The following is a 19,061-nucleotide window of genomic DNA, read 5'->3' as shown; positions in this document are numbered from 1 at the left end:
GAACTCTGACGATACCAACGGGGAAAAAATGCAAAGCTCGGCATCTAGGTGTAAGTCAATCACGGAGATGCAGAATGGAAGAAGCTGGCATATCAAAAACAAAAACCCTGGGAAGTTTAGGGCATTATCAGTCTAATTTGAGCTAGCACCCAGGGCTGCCGGTGAAAAGCCTAATCAATCAAAAGTGGGATGTGTAGAAGAAGGATGCTATATCCAGTATGATGAGGAACTGCAAATTATGTCACCAATGACTATCTGTGGAAACAATCAAGCTGAGCTTGGACAGGGTGACATGCTAACTGCCTTTAAATACTCAACGAGTTTCCAGGGAGGAAGTGACATTGTGTTGCTCCAGAAAGCAGTGCATGGTGTTTGTTTAACTCAACAAGAGGCATCCCTGGAAAACCCACAAGGAGGCGGGTTTTTTTGTTCGGTTTTTTTTTTAATTTACATCCACGTGAGTTAACATCTAGTGCAACGATTTCAGGAGTAGATTCATTAATGCCCCTCGCCCATTTAGCGCCCCCACCCCCCACAACCCCTCCAGTAACCCTCTGGTTGTTCTCCATATTTATGAGTCTGTTATGTTTCATCCCTCTCCCTGTTTTTATATTATTTTTGCTTCCCTTCCCTTATGTTCATCTGTTTTGTATCCTAAAGTCCTCATATGAGTGAAGTCATATGATTTTTGTCTTTCTCTAATTTCACTTAGCATAATACCCTCTAGTTCCGTCCACATAATTGTGAATGGCAAGATTTCATTCTTTTTGATTCCCAAGTAATACTCCATTGTGTGTGTGTGTGTGTACACACACACACACACACACACACACACACACACACACCACATCTTCTTTATCCATTCATCCATCGATGGACATTTGGGCTCTTTCCCTACTTTGGCTATTGTTGATAGTGCTTCTGTAAACACTGGGGTGCATGTGTCCCTTCGAAATAGCACACCTGTATCCATTCAATAAATACCTAGTAGTGCAACTGCTGGGTTGTAGGGTAGGTCTATTTTTAATTTTTTGAGGAACTTCCATACTGTTTTCCAGAGTGGCTGCACCACTTTGCCGTCGGAGGTGTGGTCTGTTTAACGTCAGAGAGGTGGGCGTGGGTCCCAGGAAGGAAGGCTTCCCACCAATTCCAGGGCCCAACAGTAACACTCTCTCTGCCTCTAGAAGTATCAGGAATGTGGCTGGTGAACATCAGTAACATCTTTAACAAGACTTCACCATTTCTTCAAGGCCAGGATTCCATGTTATGTTATGTTATGTAACTCAAAAAAGAGCTTCAGATCTCACTCATATGTGGGGCATCTGATGGATCAGATGCCATGCCAAGGGCTTGAGACCAAAGCGTGCACTCAATCTCCTCCCCTCCTCCTGGAGCAAATGGCACTACGGAGGAACCAGTTTAGCTGCCCTTGTGGACACTGCCTTCACCTCAAAACCAGCATGTCAGGTGCCTGGGTGGCTCAGTTGATTGAGCGTCCGACTTCAGCTCAGGTCATGATCTCACAGTTCATGAGTTCGAGCCCCAAGTCAGGCTCTGTGCTGACAGCTCGGAGCCTGGAGCCTGCTTCAGATTCTGTGTCTCCCCCTCTCTCTGCCCCTCCCCTGCTCACTCGGTCTGTCTCTCTCTCTCTCTCTCTCTCTCTCTCTCTCTCAGAAATAAGCATTAAAAAAAACAAAAAAACAGTATGTCAAAGCTCTCCTGCCAATGAATCTCAATGTCCAACTTCTCTATTCCTACCAGAGGCAATGCCAGATTCCTGGCCACTCCGATTCAAAGCTGTGACCCTATCTTTGCTTTTACTTATCTATATCCAGAAACCCAAACCGAGGAAGCTATTCCTCAAGATGTCCCCATATCTCCATTATTCAGTTTCCCCTGCAACTTGCGACCAGGTGTCACCACCTCACAGCTTTGCTACTGTGCGAGCATGCCTACCTCCAAACCATCAAAAAGGAAGTCCAGAGATCTGTGATCAGCAACCTGGGGCACAGCTGAAAAAAATTAGATTCCGTGGGGGTAGGGGGCAGAAAAAGAGAGAGCAGGCTGAGCCAAGGTGGACAGCAATCCAGAGAGGGAAGATTCCATGACTACAACAAGAGGCATCCCTGGAGAACCCACAAGGAGGTGGGGGACCCTGGGCCTCCCCCATAGGCCAGAAGGAGATCTATAAAGAGAGACAGACTTTCTGTGTTAGAGCGACGAAAGGCCATGCTGTACAAGCTGAATCATTTCACCCCAATTTATTGGACTTCAGATGTATGAAGAGAAAAAACTCCATACTGTGTGCGAAGTCAAGAGATGGGCATCTTCTCCCTACCTCTGACTGCGGAGTTTAAAGACGGGCTTTTGTAAATAAAATGAAACACTTTATTGAAAACACTTTCTTTTCTTTCTTTTTAAAAAGTAATTATTTGGCTGCAAATGCATCATTTTCTCCTCTGGCTATGAGTCTCAAATATCTGCAAGTATGCATTGCATAATGACCCTCTGGCAGGCTGCAAAATCACATCTTGTTGCCTTTCATGGAAGGAAAACGAACAATTATGAAAACAGAAGGACAAGGTTTCTCTAACCCAAGATTTCATTTATCAGCTCCATTCCTGTTTAAGGCCAAAACAATACGAACTCAAGGTAAACCTTTTAGGTTCTGAGAAATCAGACTCTTAGTCAAAAGAAAGCCCTAGGACCTCTGGCTTTCCAGATTTCTTAATTTGAACTTGGAAAACCTATGTGTAAGGAGGGGACAGAGGCTTCCTTCCCCAAGCCTAAAGGTCTCAGGTCTGTGCACCCATGTTTCTTGCAGATACCTTACTATCTAGACCTGGGGGTAAGGGGGATGTCAGGGGCCTCCATTACTGGTTTTGCAAATAAGAGGTGATCTCATCAGAACTACACTGAAAATCAATCTGCTGGCTGCTCCCACTGCTGACTTTCAGCCACCAGCCTGGAACTGAGCACACCCTGCAGAACAGAGCGAGTCCTTTAGCTGACATCACAGTGGGTGGATATAGGCTGCAAGTCACCCATGGTCCCCCTTCTAACAACACTGCAAGTTCCAAGGCTCAGGCTGACCATGGCTCTATTTTCTTGTCTTCATAGTGACCAGCTCAGTGCTGAGCACAGGAGCTGGAGACTACTATGGACCCTCCTTTGAAAAATCAAAGATGGAGAAAAACCCAGCACCGATCCAGTGCTGATGCCCCATGTGGCTGGGGAGGAGGAGAACACTCCACCTCAGACAGAGGCCTCGGGGAGAGATGCCCAGGGTCATGAACACTATGTGAAAGGAGGCTGGGAAAGCATAATTCCTACAAACTTATTCTTGAAGACTTCTAATTTTAGGATTTCTCCATGTTACACAGAAATGCAAGAAGGAGGTTCCTTTCATTTGCTTTTCTTAAAAGAATGATTCCAAAGAAAAATCAGCAGCATGGTGTTGCAACACCAAAGACTGAGTCCTCCTCCCATCTACTGAGCAGAGAAATGATCACTGTTGGGCCTGTTTCCTCTTTCTCTTCTCCTCTTTTTCTTTTCCACCCCTGGGATCTCTCCTCTCACTTTTCTCCATCTCCCTGTCTTCCCTCCGTGACATTCCCTCTGTATCCTCGCTTATTTTCTCCCAACCCACCACCTAGATCTTGCCCTCACTCTATGCCCTTCTTGCTGATGAGCTAAAAGATGGTCATTTTTCCTACTGTAAGTATGTTAGGTTTTATTTCCTTTTAGAAATAGAGCTGGCTATTGGTGTTTTATCATGACTATAAATAAAGCTATAAAGATTTATTTGTCTCTAACATGTACCAAAAGTCCATTTCTATCACAGAATCTCCTCCCATCTCCCTAGATTGTGGGGTCTTCGAGACCATCCAGGGAGCCTTGGGAAGGGAGCAGTTTCCAAATGAACATGAAGCTTGGGGAGGGTTCCCAGCATAAGGAAAAAAACAGAAAACACTGTAACAGGATATGAGATATAAATCTTCCCTCAGCCTGGCTAAATCAACCTAGTAAAGCCAGCATTTCATTCAGCATCTAAGGTCACCTACAGCAGTTTGTAAATAGATTCATTGCCATTTTCCATAGAAGACAAAACCAAAAACGAGAGAGAGAGAGAGAGAGAGAGAGAGAGGAGAAAAAATTATTAGTCTTCTGAGAGAAACCATGGCTATTTCTATTATGAAATGGGGAAAAAAATCGATCATCAATAATATGAGAAAAAGGAAAACTGAGAAGGAGATGTAAGGGTCAACCAAGAATCTGGGACGCAATGAGTCCTGCGTATCGGGGCCATCCAAGGAGAAAGGCCCTTCTCACGACACAAGGGCACCATCACCAGGACGATAGTCTGTAAGGACGATAAACCTCAAATGGAATCTGTTCTCGACACAAAGTCAAATCAGGGTTGAGTGTTCCTGAAGCACAGCAGAGTCTTTGGGAAGCAGGTAACAGGAGAGGTCAGGCCAAGGGATAAGACTCACCACCATGAGCTCGTCGCTGGCGCACACCAGCCTTGAGTGGCTCGCCAGAGTGGCGGTGGCAGTGAGGACAGGGATGGGAGCCATTTAGGCTGACCACATGCTCTCCAGAGACACCCCCCCCCCGAACATTATGTTGATCCTGTGACCTGTGCAAGTCTTCTAGTTGCCCCATGCAGGCCCCCTAGGTGCCCCTCTGCCTGACCCTGTTGCCCACTATAGTCAATTTCATCTCCTCCATGCTGCCCCACCCCACCCTCACCCCAAAAGCTGACCACACTCCAGCCTGATCCACTTGCACCTACTCAGGACTGGATCCCTTCTTACTCTTCCTCAATCCCCCCTCCAAATGGCCCCTCTCGTGGCCCCACCTGAGGATGCAGGGAGGACCACGTCAGAGCCTTGCCCAGCTCAAGTGACGGGGTAGGTCTGCCTTGTTGGGGCACTTCCCGAGTGTGGGGTTCACAGCCAAGTCATGGATGGATCAGGTTATCACGTGCCAAGATCCATGGGGGAAATCAGAGGATTCTCCCAACTAAGCACTCTTTTTCTCAACTACAAAATGGGGATGATGTTATTTATCTCATCATGGTCTCATTTATCTCATCATGGATTAAAGGAGATAATGCTTATAAAACACCTACTATGGTGCCTCGGGCCTGGTCAATCTTTACTAACTGCTACTTTTATAACTGATGGTAGAGTTGAAAGGTGGTCTCAAATTCCTTCAACTACACAGAAGAATATGCACATACATATGCACAACACACACATATGTCCTTATGTAACTGACATAAATGAACATGAAATGAAACAGGTAAGATTGATACTATATCTCTAGCAAAATTTTTAAATTAAACATTAAAAACTAGAGGTGCCAAAAGCATCTGATTAAAGCTTGAAAGAAGAGAACATAAAATGCATTAAAACTCCATAAACTTTTTGCAATTTGAATGTATTTTAAAATCTGTAAAACAGTCATCCTCACTTCTACTGTTACAAGGCTGGAACCAAGCTAAACAGAATTTCTTTCCACAAAGCCATCTCAGAGAAAACAAAAAGAAAGGTATATGATATGCAAACTGAGTAAAAGTTCGACCATAACCTTCTCTTACCTTTGACCCAATGAGCGTGTACAGCCACTGAATGGTTTCATTGTGGTTTATTACTCCATTCATCCCATCCACATACAACATAATCTGGCCCAAAGCTACAGAAGAGAAGAGAAAAAGGAGGAGACGTTATGGTTTTACATGTATATGCAATCTTCAGTGATCATAATGTCGGTTGAGATTTTCATATTTTAAGTGCACGGTGTGTTACAAACGGAATCTGAAGAGATTTCCTGAGCTCTTCTGAAATTAGCTAAATCTCATCTCAGAGAGAAAGTCTTGACCATGGCAGAGGAAGCAAGGGCTATTCCTGGTGTCCGGAAGATGCAATTAAGGTACCAAATACAGTGATTGTTGTTTCTGTGTGTCTTGATGCATAAATGCATGCTTTTATGTTTCTATATCTGTGTGCAGTCCCAGACGGGGCAGCCATACCCCCGGGACGGTGTCTGGATTGTGGCCTCCCACTGGGGCCAAGAGGAAAAATCAAGTTTTTAAAAGCAACCTGGCAGGTCTCAGGTGCTATGCAACCCTCCTGATTATCATTTTAATCCTTTAGATAAGAGATAAATACGTATTTTATTATTTGTAATTCCTTTGAAAGACTGTTCAGATTCTTTTAAATGTCAGAAAGCATGAAAAAAATAATTTTTCAGACACCAAGTCCCAAATTCTTAGTTAAGGAAAAGACAGTCACTGCATATTATCATTTTTCACCAGAAAGAAAAGATAGGCCATATTACTGCCTTGTAAAAAAAAAAAGTATTAACTCTAATTTTTCAGTTCCCTTAATATCAAAATCACTTGGGATTCTAGATAATGAACAAGTAAGTTACATACATGACATAAATAGGCTTTCTTAAATCGCAGGTGACCTCCTAAATCCTTTCACCCATCATTAATTGGCAAAGGATTAACATTTTCAGGCAACACTTTTTTTCGTGGTCACAGGACATATCATTTTAGAAAAGTGGAAAATACGGAAGAGTGAGGTGAAAATAATTCAATAATGCCACCATAATTCAAGGATAATCATTCTTAACACACAGATATAATTTCTTTTATTCATTATACGTGCACACATACACGTTTATATGTAGGTTGTAGGAAAATGGCGCTGAATGAAAAGAGTAAAACATGAAATAGTGAGCATACACTAATTCCAAGCATAGAAATATATGTGTGATGTTAGAAAATACTTTCCTAGCCAACAAAAGATCAAATAACAAAAACACACAATTGCTGTGAGAAAAAGGATGCTCTTCAACATGCAAAAACTCAAATTTTCAAAAAACTGAATATATGCTTGGCACAATAAACACTACATTTGTGAAAATAACTGATTAATATTCTACTTAGTGGTGCAACACTGGAGATACTCCTGTTAAAATCAGGAAAATTAAAAGATGGTGCCCACTAAGCCCCATGATTTTTTAGCCCTATTATAGAATTTCAGGCAAATTTAAAAGACATGAGAATTAATGAGGGGTAGGAAGGTTGGAAATGAATATATAATACTGTCATTCTTTGCAAGAAATATAGACCTGATTAAAAATTCATCTACAGAATTTACAATGAAGAGATCACAATTACGACCACTTTATCATCTTCATGAGAAAGGTGTATGTAACATACAAAGAAAATCAAAGTTTAAGGTAAAGAAATAATAAACAGCCATATGATGGTATGATAGTATGATAAAGGCTTAGATGATTTACTGTATACACAATTCATACAAATTTCTAAGAAAATACTAAATGCCAAGAGAAAAAAGTCAAAAGCATTTCGTAAGACAGACAACAAGCTATTCTACAATAACACACCAATTTGTCCATCATCACTATACTAAAAAAATTAAAAAGACAGTGAGGTAGCGTTTTCTGTTAAATCAGCAGAGGTATTTTTTTAAAAGAAATAATTAGGTATCAAATGCTTAAGAGGTTCAACAAGTAACCTCACACATTACAGGTGGCAAGGCAAACTGATACAAATCCTGTAATAAGGCTACTCAGTGCTGTCATTGCTTTAAAATAATTTCATTTAATGCCCACTGTGTGCCAAGCTCTAAGGGGGCACTTGAAATGTTACTCCCATTTGACAGAGGGGAAAAAAACACAAGGCTCTTGAAAGTGCAGGAACTACTCTACAAACCCCATTGATACCAGGGGGGCCTGGGTGGCTCAGTCAGTTAAATGACCGACTTTGGCTCAGGTCATGATCTCACGGTTTGTGGGTTCGAGCCCCCCGTCAGCTCTGTGCTGATAGCTCAGAGCCTGGAGCCTGCTTCGGATTCTGTGTCTCCCTCTCTCTCTACCCCTCCCCTGCTTGTGCTTTCTCTCTCTACTTCAAAAATAAACAGACATTAAAAAACAAAACAAAACAAACAAACCATTGATACCAAGGGGCGGAGGCCACCTCCAGCCAGGGTAGGCAGGGTAGGTGGGCTCCTTTATGTCAGTACTGAGAGCCTTAAAGTCCTCTCTGAGCTCTTCCCCATCATGGTGATTTCAGGCATCTGTACTAAGAAAAAAACCCTTAAGTTAAAATAATAATAATAATAATAAAGCAGTGAAGACAGTCACTGAAGTGTCACCTCTATTAAAATATTAACTAATACCTGGGACACTTGGGCAGCTCAGTCAGTTGAGCATCCCAATTCCTGATTTCAGCTCAGGTCATGATCTCGCCATTACTGAGGTCGAGCCCTGCACTGGCTCTGTGCTGAGCGGGCAGCCTGATTGGTATTCCTCCCCCCCACTCCCCTCCCTCTCCCCCTCTCTGCCCCTCCTCTGTTCTCTCTAAATAAACAGTACTAAAGTAAAATGAAATATTAACTAAGACCTAAATATCTATCATAGTTCTAGAACTCAGCTCTAGTAAATGACTGCATAGGTTATGTCCTAACCCATTAAATGCTTCTGATAAGATAATTAAAAAGTAAAAAATTATAAACATGACCTAATTCAACAAAACAGTCAAATCTTCATGCATAGAAGGGAAGGAAAATACATGAAATATTAAATATTAATGATTAAATATTAAATACATGAAATATGATTGGTATATGTTCTTTGGATATGTTTTTTTCCCTTTTGTATTTCCCACTATGGACATCTATTACATCTGTAATAGAGAAGTAAATAAACAGACAAGAACAAAATATGATTGTTTAATAGAAAGTATCAGGTGTTTTTCTTGGTTTTTAGAATTTATTTCCTAGCCCATCCCTCTCCATATACCTCCCTCCTTCAGAAAGGTACAGCCCACACCTTCAGGGAATAACGCTGAGAATTCAGCACATTCTACCCCCATTTTTTCCCTTTCCCCCTTTCTTTCCTCCTCTCCCACCCAAAACAAACTGGCAAATCTCCAGGGAAGGGAAGCGTGTGCCACTGTCCTCTTCCTATTCTACTTCACTGTTGAAGCAAATCCTCCAGCAGATTTTAATACTTTCTTCTAAATTGGCCTAAAGGCACGGGGAAGCAATCTACCCTCTACCCTTTGGAGAGATGCACCCCTAAAGAGGACCCTGCCTCTAAGGCTGAAAAGCTAGGAATGAAGATTTTCACCCTAACAGCTCAGGGCCACCCACAATGCAGGAAGCCCAAAGGCCAAGGCCCTACTACAAAAGAAGATAGCAAAATGAGATTTAAAAGCCAACTTGAATTTCTGTTAAGTTTTCTGTCAGCGGCTTCCCTCCAAGATTCTATTCTTATTGATAAATCACATGGAGGCAACTCACCAGAAAGTTCACGTCTAAGGGAATTCAAGTTTCTGATCACACCAATTTATCACATTTTGATCCTCAGCTTTCCCACTAGATCTTTTGTATCCCAGCCCTAATGCGGAAGCACTGCTTGCTGTAAAATCCACTGCAGACACAAGAGGGCGCTAAATGGATTGAAGTGGGTTAACGCTGCTCTGATTCAACCACAAAAACCCACCAACCTTAATGTGGGCGGATGAATAGAACTCACACAGAAAGAAAAAGTAGATGGCCTGGGTTGCGGGAGTCATGAAAATCAGTGATTTGCATTTTCAAAAAGAATGAGGAAGATGAGGATGTCAGAACGGAGGAGTGGGTAACAGCCCAGGTCTGAAAACAGAGTGCTCAGGGCACTTGCTGTTCTGCTGCTGTGGAATTTACTCTGGTCATACTTATGAATATTTGTGCTTCAGTTTCCTCATCTCAAAAGTGAGATAGTAAATATTATAGTATCTATTTTGCAGGGGTGTTGTAGGGATTGAGTTAGAACAATGCCTGACTCAGAGTAAATGTTCAATAAATGTTAGTCCTCTAAATTACCTCACTGAAGTCCATTATCCACTGAACAGAAGCACACATTGAAAGAATCTCAAAGACATGAAGTAGGAGAGTAGACCTTCTGCCTAATGCTAAGTCATAAAAATTTCCTCCAGTTTTCTCTAAAAATTTTATAGTTTGGGGGTGCCTGGGAGGCTCAGTTGGTTGAGCGTCTGACTCTTGATTTTGGCTCAGGTCATGATCCCAGGGTCGTGGGATCAAGCCCCACATGCTGAGCATGGAGAGTAAGAAATGGGCAGACGACATGAATAGACACTTTTCTAAAGAAACCATCCAGATGGCCAAGAGGCACATGAAAAGATGCTTAATGTCACTTCTCATCAGGGACATACAGATCAAAACCACACTGAGATACCACCTCACGCCAGTCAGAGTGGCCAAAATGAACAAATCAGGAGACAACAGATGCTGGAGAGGATGTGGAGAAATGGCAACCCTCTTGCACTGTTGGTGGGAATGCAAACTGGTGCAGCCGCTCTGGAAAACAGTGAGAAGGTTCCTCAAAAAATTAAAAACAGATCTACCCTATGACCCGGCAATAGCACTGCTAGAAATTTACCCAAGGGATACAGGAGTGCTGATGCATAGGGGAACATGTACCCCAATGTTTATAGCAGTGCTTTCAACAATAGCCAAATTATGGAAAGAGCCTAAATGTCCATCAACTGGTGAATGGATAAAGAGGATGTGGTTTATATATACAATGGAATACTACTTGGCAATGAGAAAGAATCTGGCCATTTGCAGCAACATGGATGGAACTGGAGGGTATTATGCCAAGTGAAATAAGTCAGGCAGAGAAAGACAGATACAATAAGTTTTCACGCATATGTGGATCCTGAGAAACTTAACAGAAGACCATGGGGGAGGGGAAGGGGAAAAAAGAAAGCTACAGAGAGAGAGAGAGGCAAACCATAAGGACTCTTAAATACTGAGAACAAACTGAGGGTTGATGAGGGGTGAGGGAGAGGGGAAAGTGGGTGATGGGCATTGAGGAGAGCACCTGTTAGGATGAGCACTGGGTGTTGTATGGAAACCAATTTGACAATAAATTATATTTAATATAAAAAAAGAAGATTCTCTCCCCCTGCCCCTCCCCTGCTTATGCTTTCTCAAAATAAATTTAAAAAAATAGAGATGTCTACTATATGACAAAGTCATTATAATACACTTACATACACCTATACATATACACAATCCTTCTCAAAATATATAAAAATTTTTTAAAAAAAATTGTAGTTTCAGTTATTTAGATATATGATCTGTTTTGACATAATCTGTGTGTAAATTGTGAGGTTTAGATTGAGGTTCACTTTTTTTCCCATACACATTTCCACTGAATCCAGCACCATGTTTTGAAGAGACTATCATGTTTTTATTTAACTGCTTTCACAAATTTGCAAAAAAAAGAAAAAAAAAGTCAATTGGCTATGTTTGTGTGTTTCTATTTCTGGACTCTCTCTTCCATTCATCTATCCCTTTGCCAATACCACTCTATCTTGACGACCATAGCTTTAGAGTAATTCTTATAATCAGGTAATAGGATTCCTACAATTTCACTCCTTTTCAAAATTCTTTTGGCTATTCCTGTCCTTCGGCCTTTTCATATAAATGTTAGAAACAGCTTGTCTAAATCTACATAAAATCTTTCTGGAAGTATTAGGAGAAAGCATTATAAACTTTAAGAACAGACATCCTTACTATGCTGACTTTTCTAATCCATGAACTATTTATTAATTTAAATCATCTGATTGCTTTCATCAGTGCTTTGTAGTTTATAACTACAGATTCTGTATATGACTTTTTGCTAAAGTTTGAGGTTTTCACATTTTTTGGAGCTACTGGAAATTATATTAAACAAATTTCCATTCTCAACTCTTTATTACTCTCATATAGAAATAAAATTGATTTTTGTGTGTTGACCTCGTATCCTGTAACTTTGCTAAATGTATTAGTTCTAAGAGTTTTTAGATTTTGTTCTTGTAGATTCCTTCAGACTTTCTACTTAGACAATAATGCTGTCTGTGACCAAAAACAATTTAATTTCTTCCTTCCCAATGTATATCTTCCTTCCTCCCCAGCCCCCATCTTGCCTAACTGTACTGTACAATATTGAACAGGAGTGATAAAAGTAGACACCCTTGCCTTGTTCTCAATAATTTGAGGAAGGCATTTAGTCTTTCACAATCATGACATCAGCTGTAGTTTTTTTTTTTTACATTGTCCTTTATCAAGGCAAAAAACTCCCTCTAATTTCTAGTTCACTCGTTTTTGTGTTTTTTTTAATAAGTAAATGCTGATTTTTGTCAAATGCTTTTTCTATTTCAACTAATATCATGTGGATTTTCTGCACATAATGTCGTGGGTTACACAGAGTGAACTTCAAATATTGAACCGTCCTTGCATTCCCTCTTGGCCATAGTGCAGTATTCTTTTTATCTATTGCTGCATTTACTAATATTTGCTGAAGATTTTTGCTTCTTGGATCATGAGAGATACTGGTTTATAGTATCCTATCTTTATCTCTTTCCCTATCATGGTAATTCTGGTCTTATAAAATGAACCATTTGGTGAAGCATCCTCTCCTCTTCTACTTTCTGGAAGAGACTGTATGATATTGGTTTTATTTTGTCTTTAAATGTTTACATTAACCAGGGAACTACCTGGGTCTGGAGATTCCTTTTTAAGATTAGTAACTGCAAATTAAGTTTCTTTAGTAGACATTGTTAGTAACAGTTAAAAATAGGGCTAATTGGGTTACCCATTTTACCTTGGGCGAGTTTTAATAGTGTGTGGTTTTTAAGGAATTAGACCATTTCATCTAAGGTATCAATTTTAGTTGCTTAGAACAGTTTACAATTCTCTTATTACTCATTTAATGTCTGTGGGGTCTATCATAATATACTGTCTTCATTCCGGATGTTGGCAAATTGTGTCTTTTTTTCCCATCATTGTCATTTTTTTAAAAAAAAAAATCTGTTTTTATTTTTGCTTCACTGTTTTCTTTATTTTGTTTCCAATTTTGCTAATTTCTACTCTTTATTATCTCCTTCCTTCTACTTGCTCCAGTTTCTTTTTTTCCATTCTGTTTTCTTTTTCTTCTTCCTTTTCCTCCTCCTCTTCTTCTTCTTTTTTAAGTTTACTTATTTATTTTGAAAGACAGAGAATGCCAGAGACAGAGAGAGAGAGAGAGAATCCCAAAAAAGAATCTGAGAGTGAAGAGCCAGACGTAGAGCTCAAACTTAAGAACCATGAGATCATGACCTGAGTGAAATCAAGAGTTGAACCTTAACAAACGGAACCACTCAGGCGTCCCTTTATTCTGGTTTCTTAAGGTGAATGTTTGCATTATTTTTTCTAAGATAAGCATTTAATGCTAAATAGTTTCCTCCATGCATTATTTTAATCACATTTCACAATTTCTGCTATTTTGTTTTCAATTTGTTCAAAATATTTTCCAATTTCCATCAAGAAGTTCTAACATCGAAATTATTTAGAAGTATGTTAATTTCTAAGCATACAGAAATACACCTGTTATCTCTGTTATTAAAAAGTTCAATTCCATCATGGTCCGAAAAGCTATCATACGGTTTCATTTCTTTTAAAGTTGTTACCATCTGCCTTATGGCCCAGGATGTGGTCCATCTTGGTGAATGTTTTACCCACATTTGAAGAATGCGAGTACTCCACTGTAGTTGGGTGAAGTGCTCTGAGATTCTCAATTGGAGTCAGTTGGCTGGGGGTGCTATATAGTTCCTCTATAGCTTTGCTGACTTTTAGCTGACCAGCTCTGATTACTGGAGAAGAATGCTGAACTCTCCAACTATAACTGATGATTTTCCATTTCTTATTTCAGTTAAGCTTCTGCTTTATCTATTTTGAAGCTCTACAGTTTTTTTTCATTTCTGGGTGAACTGACGCTTTCATCATTATAATGTCCTTCTTTACTCCTTGCTGTTTTATTATTACTATGATGATGATGATGATGATGATGATGATTCTGGAGTCCACTTTCTCTGATGTTAACATGGACTTCTTTTAATTAACATTTGCATGGTATTTATTTCTGTTACCCTTTGCTTTTAAACTACCTATAGCATTTTAATTAAAGTAGGTTTCTTTCAATTTATTTTATTGTTTATTTTTTTAGACAGACAGAGCTCAAGTAGGGGAGAGGCAGAAAGAGAGAGGGAGACACAGAATCTGAAGCAGGCTCCGGGATCCAAGCTGTCAGCACAGAGCCTGACATGGGGCTCAAACCCACAAACTGTGAAATCGTGACCTGAGCTGAAGTCGGAGGCTTAACCGACTGATCCACCCAGGCACGCCCTAAAGTGGGTTTCTTGTAGGCAACATTTCATTGGATCCTGTGTTTTCATTTTGATTATCTCTGCCTTTTAAGTGCTATGAGTAAGCCAGTTATATGTAATTATTGGTGCATCTGAAGTCAGGTTTATCATTTCTAATCTGTCACTGAGCCCATCTAGTGAGCTTTTTATTTTGGCTATTTTCATTTCTATACTTTCCATTTGGTTCTTCTTTATATCTTCTATATCTTTCTTTACTTAGACTTTCTATCTTTCCATTTACTTCAATAGCATTGCCCTTTCCTTCTGATGCATTTTTAGACTGGCTGCTTTAAAAGTATTTAAAAAGTCTAGTATCTATGTTGCCTTGGCACTGGGGTGTGTTGATTTATCTCTTCCCATGCAAGTTGAGATTTTCCTATTTTATTGTATGCCAAAATAATTTTGGCTTATTTCCTGGACACTTTGAAAATTTTAAGACTCTGAATTTTGTTTAAATATTCCAGAAAATGTTGACATTTTTGTCTAAGCAGGAAATTAACCTGGTTCAACTCAAGCCACAAGTTCTGACCTGTCTTTCATGGGCTGTGGTTCTAGCGCCAGTTCAGTTTTCAAAATTCTCGCTGTGCCCTCTGGATTGTCCCACCCAGTGACTGGTTTGAGACTTGGGCATGACCTACCTTGTTGCTCCATTCCCACATTCTGCGGTATGCTGTTTAGGGCCAGATTCATGCATGTACAGTTTGTGTGAACACAGGGCTTCATGAAAAAAATCTTCAGGTAACTTTCCTGAGCTCCTCCTACATAACTCCTTGATACTTTTAGGTTCCCTGGGGTTCCCCCTCTTAGTCCTTCAGCCAGAAACCTGGGCCATTACATACCCTGATCTGCCACTTATTTTCTGTGACTGTGTCCATATCTGGAGTCAACCTGTGGGAGAACCACGGGAAAGAAACAACATGTGTGCCTCCGAACCCTCTCGTGACCACGGTTCTCCCTCCCAGAGAAAGTTTACGCCTTCCCTCCCTCTGAGTTTTGGGTGCTGCAGGCCCCAATTGCACACAATTACCAGGGCTATTCTCACTATGGAGTCACCTAGGGACTAGGGTGCAAGATAACACAAGAAAGGAAAAGAAACATGGGTAGCTTTTTTACTCTGAGTGTCTGGAATCCTTTTTCCTCCTAATCAAGCCAAAAGCAGAAGGCTGCTTCTGGAACGCTCTCTGTCCATACCAATGCCCATTTCTGGGTTTCAGGCTGATTTGAGTCCAGACCAGAGAACACAAGAAAAACATCAGAAGTACCATCAGTTCAATGCTATTTCAAAATCTAGACTTTTTCCTCCTCTGCCATTTACTCTTCAGGGCCCTCACGTAGTTGCCCTATGTTTTGCCCAAGCTTACACTTGTATTTAATGGGAGACATGGGATCGCGTTTGCTTATTCCATCTCACCCAGAATCCAGTCTTCTCCCTGCTCTGCTTTTAGAACAAGAACCCCAGGGATGCTTGGGTGGCTCAGTCAATTAAGCATCCCACTTCAGCTCAGGTTATGGTCTCACTGTCTGTGGGTTCGAGCCCACGTAGGGCTCTGTGCTGACAGCTCAGAGCCTGGAGCCTGCTTCACATTCTGTGTCTCCCTCTCTCTCTACCCCTTCCCCACTCACACTCTGTCTCTCTCAGAAATAAACATTAAAAAAAAATTAGAGTAAGAACTCCAGCAGCGACATGGAAGGTGGCTTGGAGAGAGCAAGTCCTATGGGGTCTTGGCCTCTGGAATCTAACCCCATGGTTTTCAATACCTTCTCTCTTCCTTTTTTTCCCCTCCCTCCCTCATTTGTACTTTCCTTCCTTCCTTATGTTCATTCTTTTTTTTTTTTTTTCCTAAGTTGGAGGTCTTTTATTCCAAGCAGCCCTTACAAGGAATCTTTGTCAATAGGTAATTCCCAGACACTTTACTAGATTTTGATTACTTCCCGCACCTTAACACTAGCCCCCCACCCCCACCCCTGCAGTGGATCCCAAAGGGCCCTGTTAACAGCACACAGCACCCAATCACCCAGGCTAGATACTGGAGCTCTGGGTGAACCTGCATCTTCAAAGACCCTTACTGGGTTATGGAGCCAACCTAGTGAACCTGCACTGCTTCTTTCAGGAAACAAAACACAATAGAAAATAGAATAAATTTCATTTATTCAGATAAGGACTATCTTTATTCTATTGTAAATCTGATTTTTTTTTCCTGGAGGCATCTGGCCACAAGAGTTTAGAATCTACTCTTCCAGATTCCTTCCCTTCCTTTATCCTCCACCTCTAAAGAGTCACCTGATTCCCTCATTTCTTCTTTGAAACAGGCTTCAAATTCATCTTGTCTTCCCTTCATCCCTGCCTCAGGTCTGGCTTCCATGATCTTTACCAAATTGCACCAAATGCTGATCCCAGCTGGTGTCCCTACCTTGACTCTCACTCTTTAGGCTAATCCACGGTAGATATTGTTACCATTCCATTTTCCAAAGTGTCAAACACATCAGCTAAAAGCTGGAAAACCTTCCGGCTCCCTCCTGCCTTAAGAGGGGGACTGGAACCCTCACCTCCCTAATCAAACTACCTGCCTTTCAGCTTCTTGCCCAGACCACCTGGGCTTCTGGGACTCTAAACCTTCTGCCATTATCTAAGGGCTTCAACGCTGAACCTATCAACCTTGAATTAGTTACCTGCACCTCACATTTAAGAGAAGTCACTACATATAAAATATACGTTCATTCTACAAACCAGAGTTAGATGTAACTTTTCTTGAAGAAATTCTTATACATCACAGAGAGGTACAAGAAAACAATCCCTAATTGGTTATTTGCCTTCTTATATGTGTCCTTCCTTTTGGCCCAAGTGCCATGCCAAAAAATGCCATGGAAGAAGCTGAAAGGTGATTCCTCCCTGGCAGAGTCATCCTGACTTTTTCAACAAAGCACTCCAATGTTACTGCCCTGTGTAATCTTTTAATAAACCCTTCAACCATTCTTTCTTCTTATTCAATATTATAGTGAAATTTAAGGTCACACATATTCTAGAAACAGGTACAGAGATTCAAGAGCTGTATTTATCTGCTTAAGGGAGTTGGTTAAATTTAGGCCTAAGTGTTTTTAATGCAGTGTTGTTGTTGTAGTTGTTTAAAGTGCTGTTGTATCTATACAACACAAAGTGCTGTGTGATATACCTATATCACATAATTTACTATAAAACAGCCCTTTTATGTACTAGACAAGGCTTCAGTTTGTAAACTAAGGTATCTACTTGCATACTTGACCCTACAGTTCCATCATGAAACCAAAGATTCCTCCCACTGAAGTTTGACTATTTCAATTTACCATTCTACATCACCTTCCCATGATTTTTTTTTTAATTGCATGTTTGGGTAGCTTTTCATTTTGATTTGTAATTTCAAAATTACAAAAAGTTATAGGAACAGCACAAGCAACCCTTGTTTACTCACATACATGTTGCCCAAATTCATTAACTGTTCACATTGGGTACTGTGTACTTTATCTTTGTATCAGCTTAAAATTTTTTAAATAAAAAAATGGGTATATTTAAGGTGTATAGCATGATGATTTGATACACATACACACAGTGAAATGATTACCATAGTCAAGCTACTTAACCTACCTCTTCACATAGTTAACATTCGTGTATGTGTGTTGAGATCACTGGAAATCTGCTCTCCCAGAATATTTCAGGAATTCAACAATAGTATTAATTACAGTCATCATGCTTCTACATTACATCTCTAGAATTACTTATTGCACTTACCCATTCTTGATTTTCTTTTCACAAAAGCAGGAGGAAGGAAAGCCTATCCTCGGCCATTTCCTAACATCGGATATTTTACCATTTAAAAATGTGACTGCAAATTACTATTATTTATTTAACCCAAAGCACAGAAAACCAAACCAACTCTATGAAAAATTAAAGAAAAACTGCCTCACAACAAGGGCAACTGTCTGTGACCAACAATTATTAGTGGTCACAAAGGTATTTTCTGGAGTGGGGGGAGGGTGACCTGTGACTTGCCCATTGGAAGTGAAGATAGATGTTGTCGTGTTCTTGGATACAATTCGTTCTTCCCGGAGGCAGATGTAAGCCCAAGACTGACACTGCTTTCTTCAAGCAGAACACAGTGGGTGCTCTGACAGTCTGCAGTGAGAGTTCTTAAATCAAAGTTATCTCCAGAGAGGGAAAAACCACTACCACTAAAACCTTATCTTCTGAAAAGAGCTAATTCATCTGAGACACAAGACTTCAACTTATTTTAATCAGACCATTAGAACTCACTCTTCTTAATTCTGAAATGGATTTGCAGACCCCCAATTTCCATTATTCACCAAAGTCCGCAGTAAATAGTGAAAAGAGGTTAATAATGTGGACATTCTTGGAACTAAGTGGAGACCGTGGAGTCTGAGTTACTACCGTCGTCGGCCCTAAATAGCAAGCCCGGGCCCAGTTTTCCCCAAGGGCAACTGTCAAAGAAATACTCTTTCGACACTGATTACTGCATGAAAATTAAGGAGAATAAGCTGCCAATTCTAGACTGGAGACAAGAATTTAATCAGCACAAAGAGCTCCAACAAGGTGTCAGAGTTTCAAGTCCCCTGCTGACATTTAGTAGTATTTGCAATGCAAATTTTCCAAAGCATTCTTGGAAAAATTACTAACCTCTCTTCACCCGTGAATGCCCCAAAGGTCCCCAAGATAAATTCTAAAATAAATCAGGACTAAGGGCCTCATTTGACACTTGTAAGTTTAATGACTAAGTCTCAGATAAGGGAGGGC

General features: G+C 40.5%; 1 protein-coding gene across 3 annotated transcripts in view; it reads right to left on the bottom strand.

Moving 5' to 3' along the window:
- The window catches only part of FHOD3 (formin homology 2 domain containing 3), a 470,296-nt gene that overhangs the window by 188,982 nt on the left and 262,253 nt on the right, over positions 1–19,061 (bottom strand). For all 3 annotated transcript variants that reach the window (XM_047828303.1, XM_047828305.1, XM_047828304.1), the window contains exon 6: positions 5,609–5,703. In XM_047828303.1, coding sequence (XP_047684259.1) covers positions 5,609–5,703 — 95 coding nt within the window. The remainder of the gene's footprint in view (positions 1–5,608; positions 5,704–19,061) is intronic.

Source organism: Prionailurus viverrinus, chromosome D3, assembly GCF_022837055.1.
Source record: "Prionailurus viverrinus isolate Anna chromosome D3, UM_Priviv_1.0, whole genome shotgun sequence".
NCBI classification, from domain to species: domain Eukaryota; kingdom Metazoa; phylum Chordata; class Mammalia; order Carnivora; family Felidae; genus Prionailurus; species Prionailurus viverrinus.
This window is presented reverse-complemented; position numbering and strand designations above follow the sequence as displayed.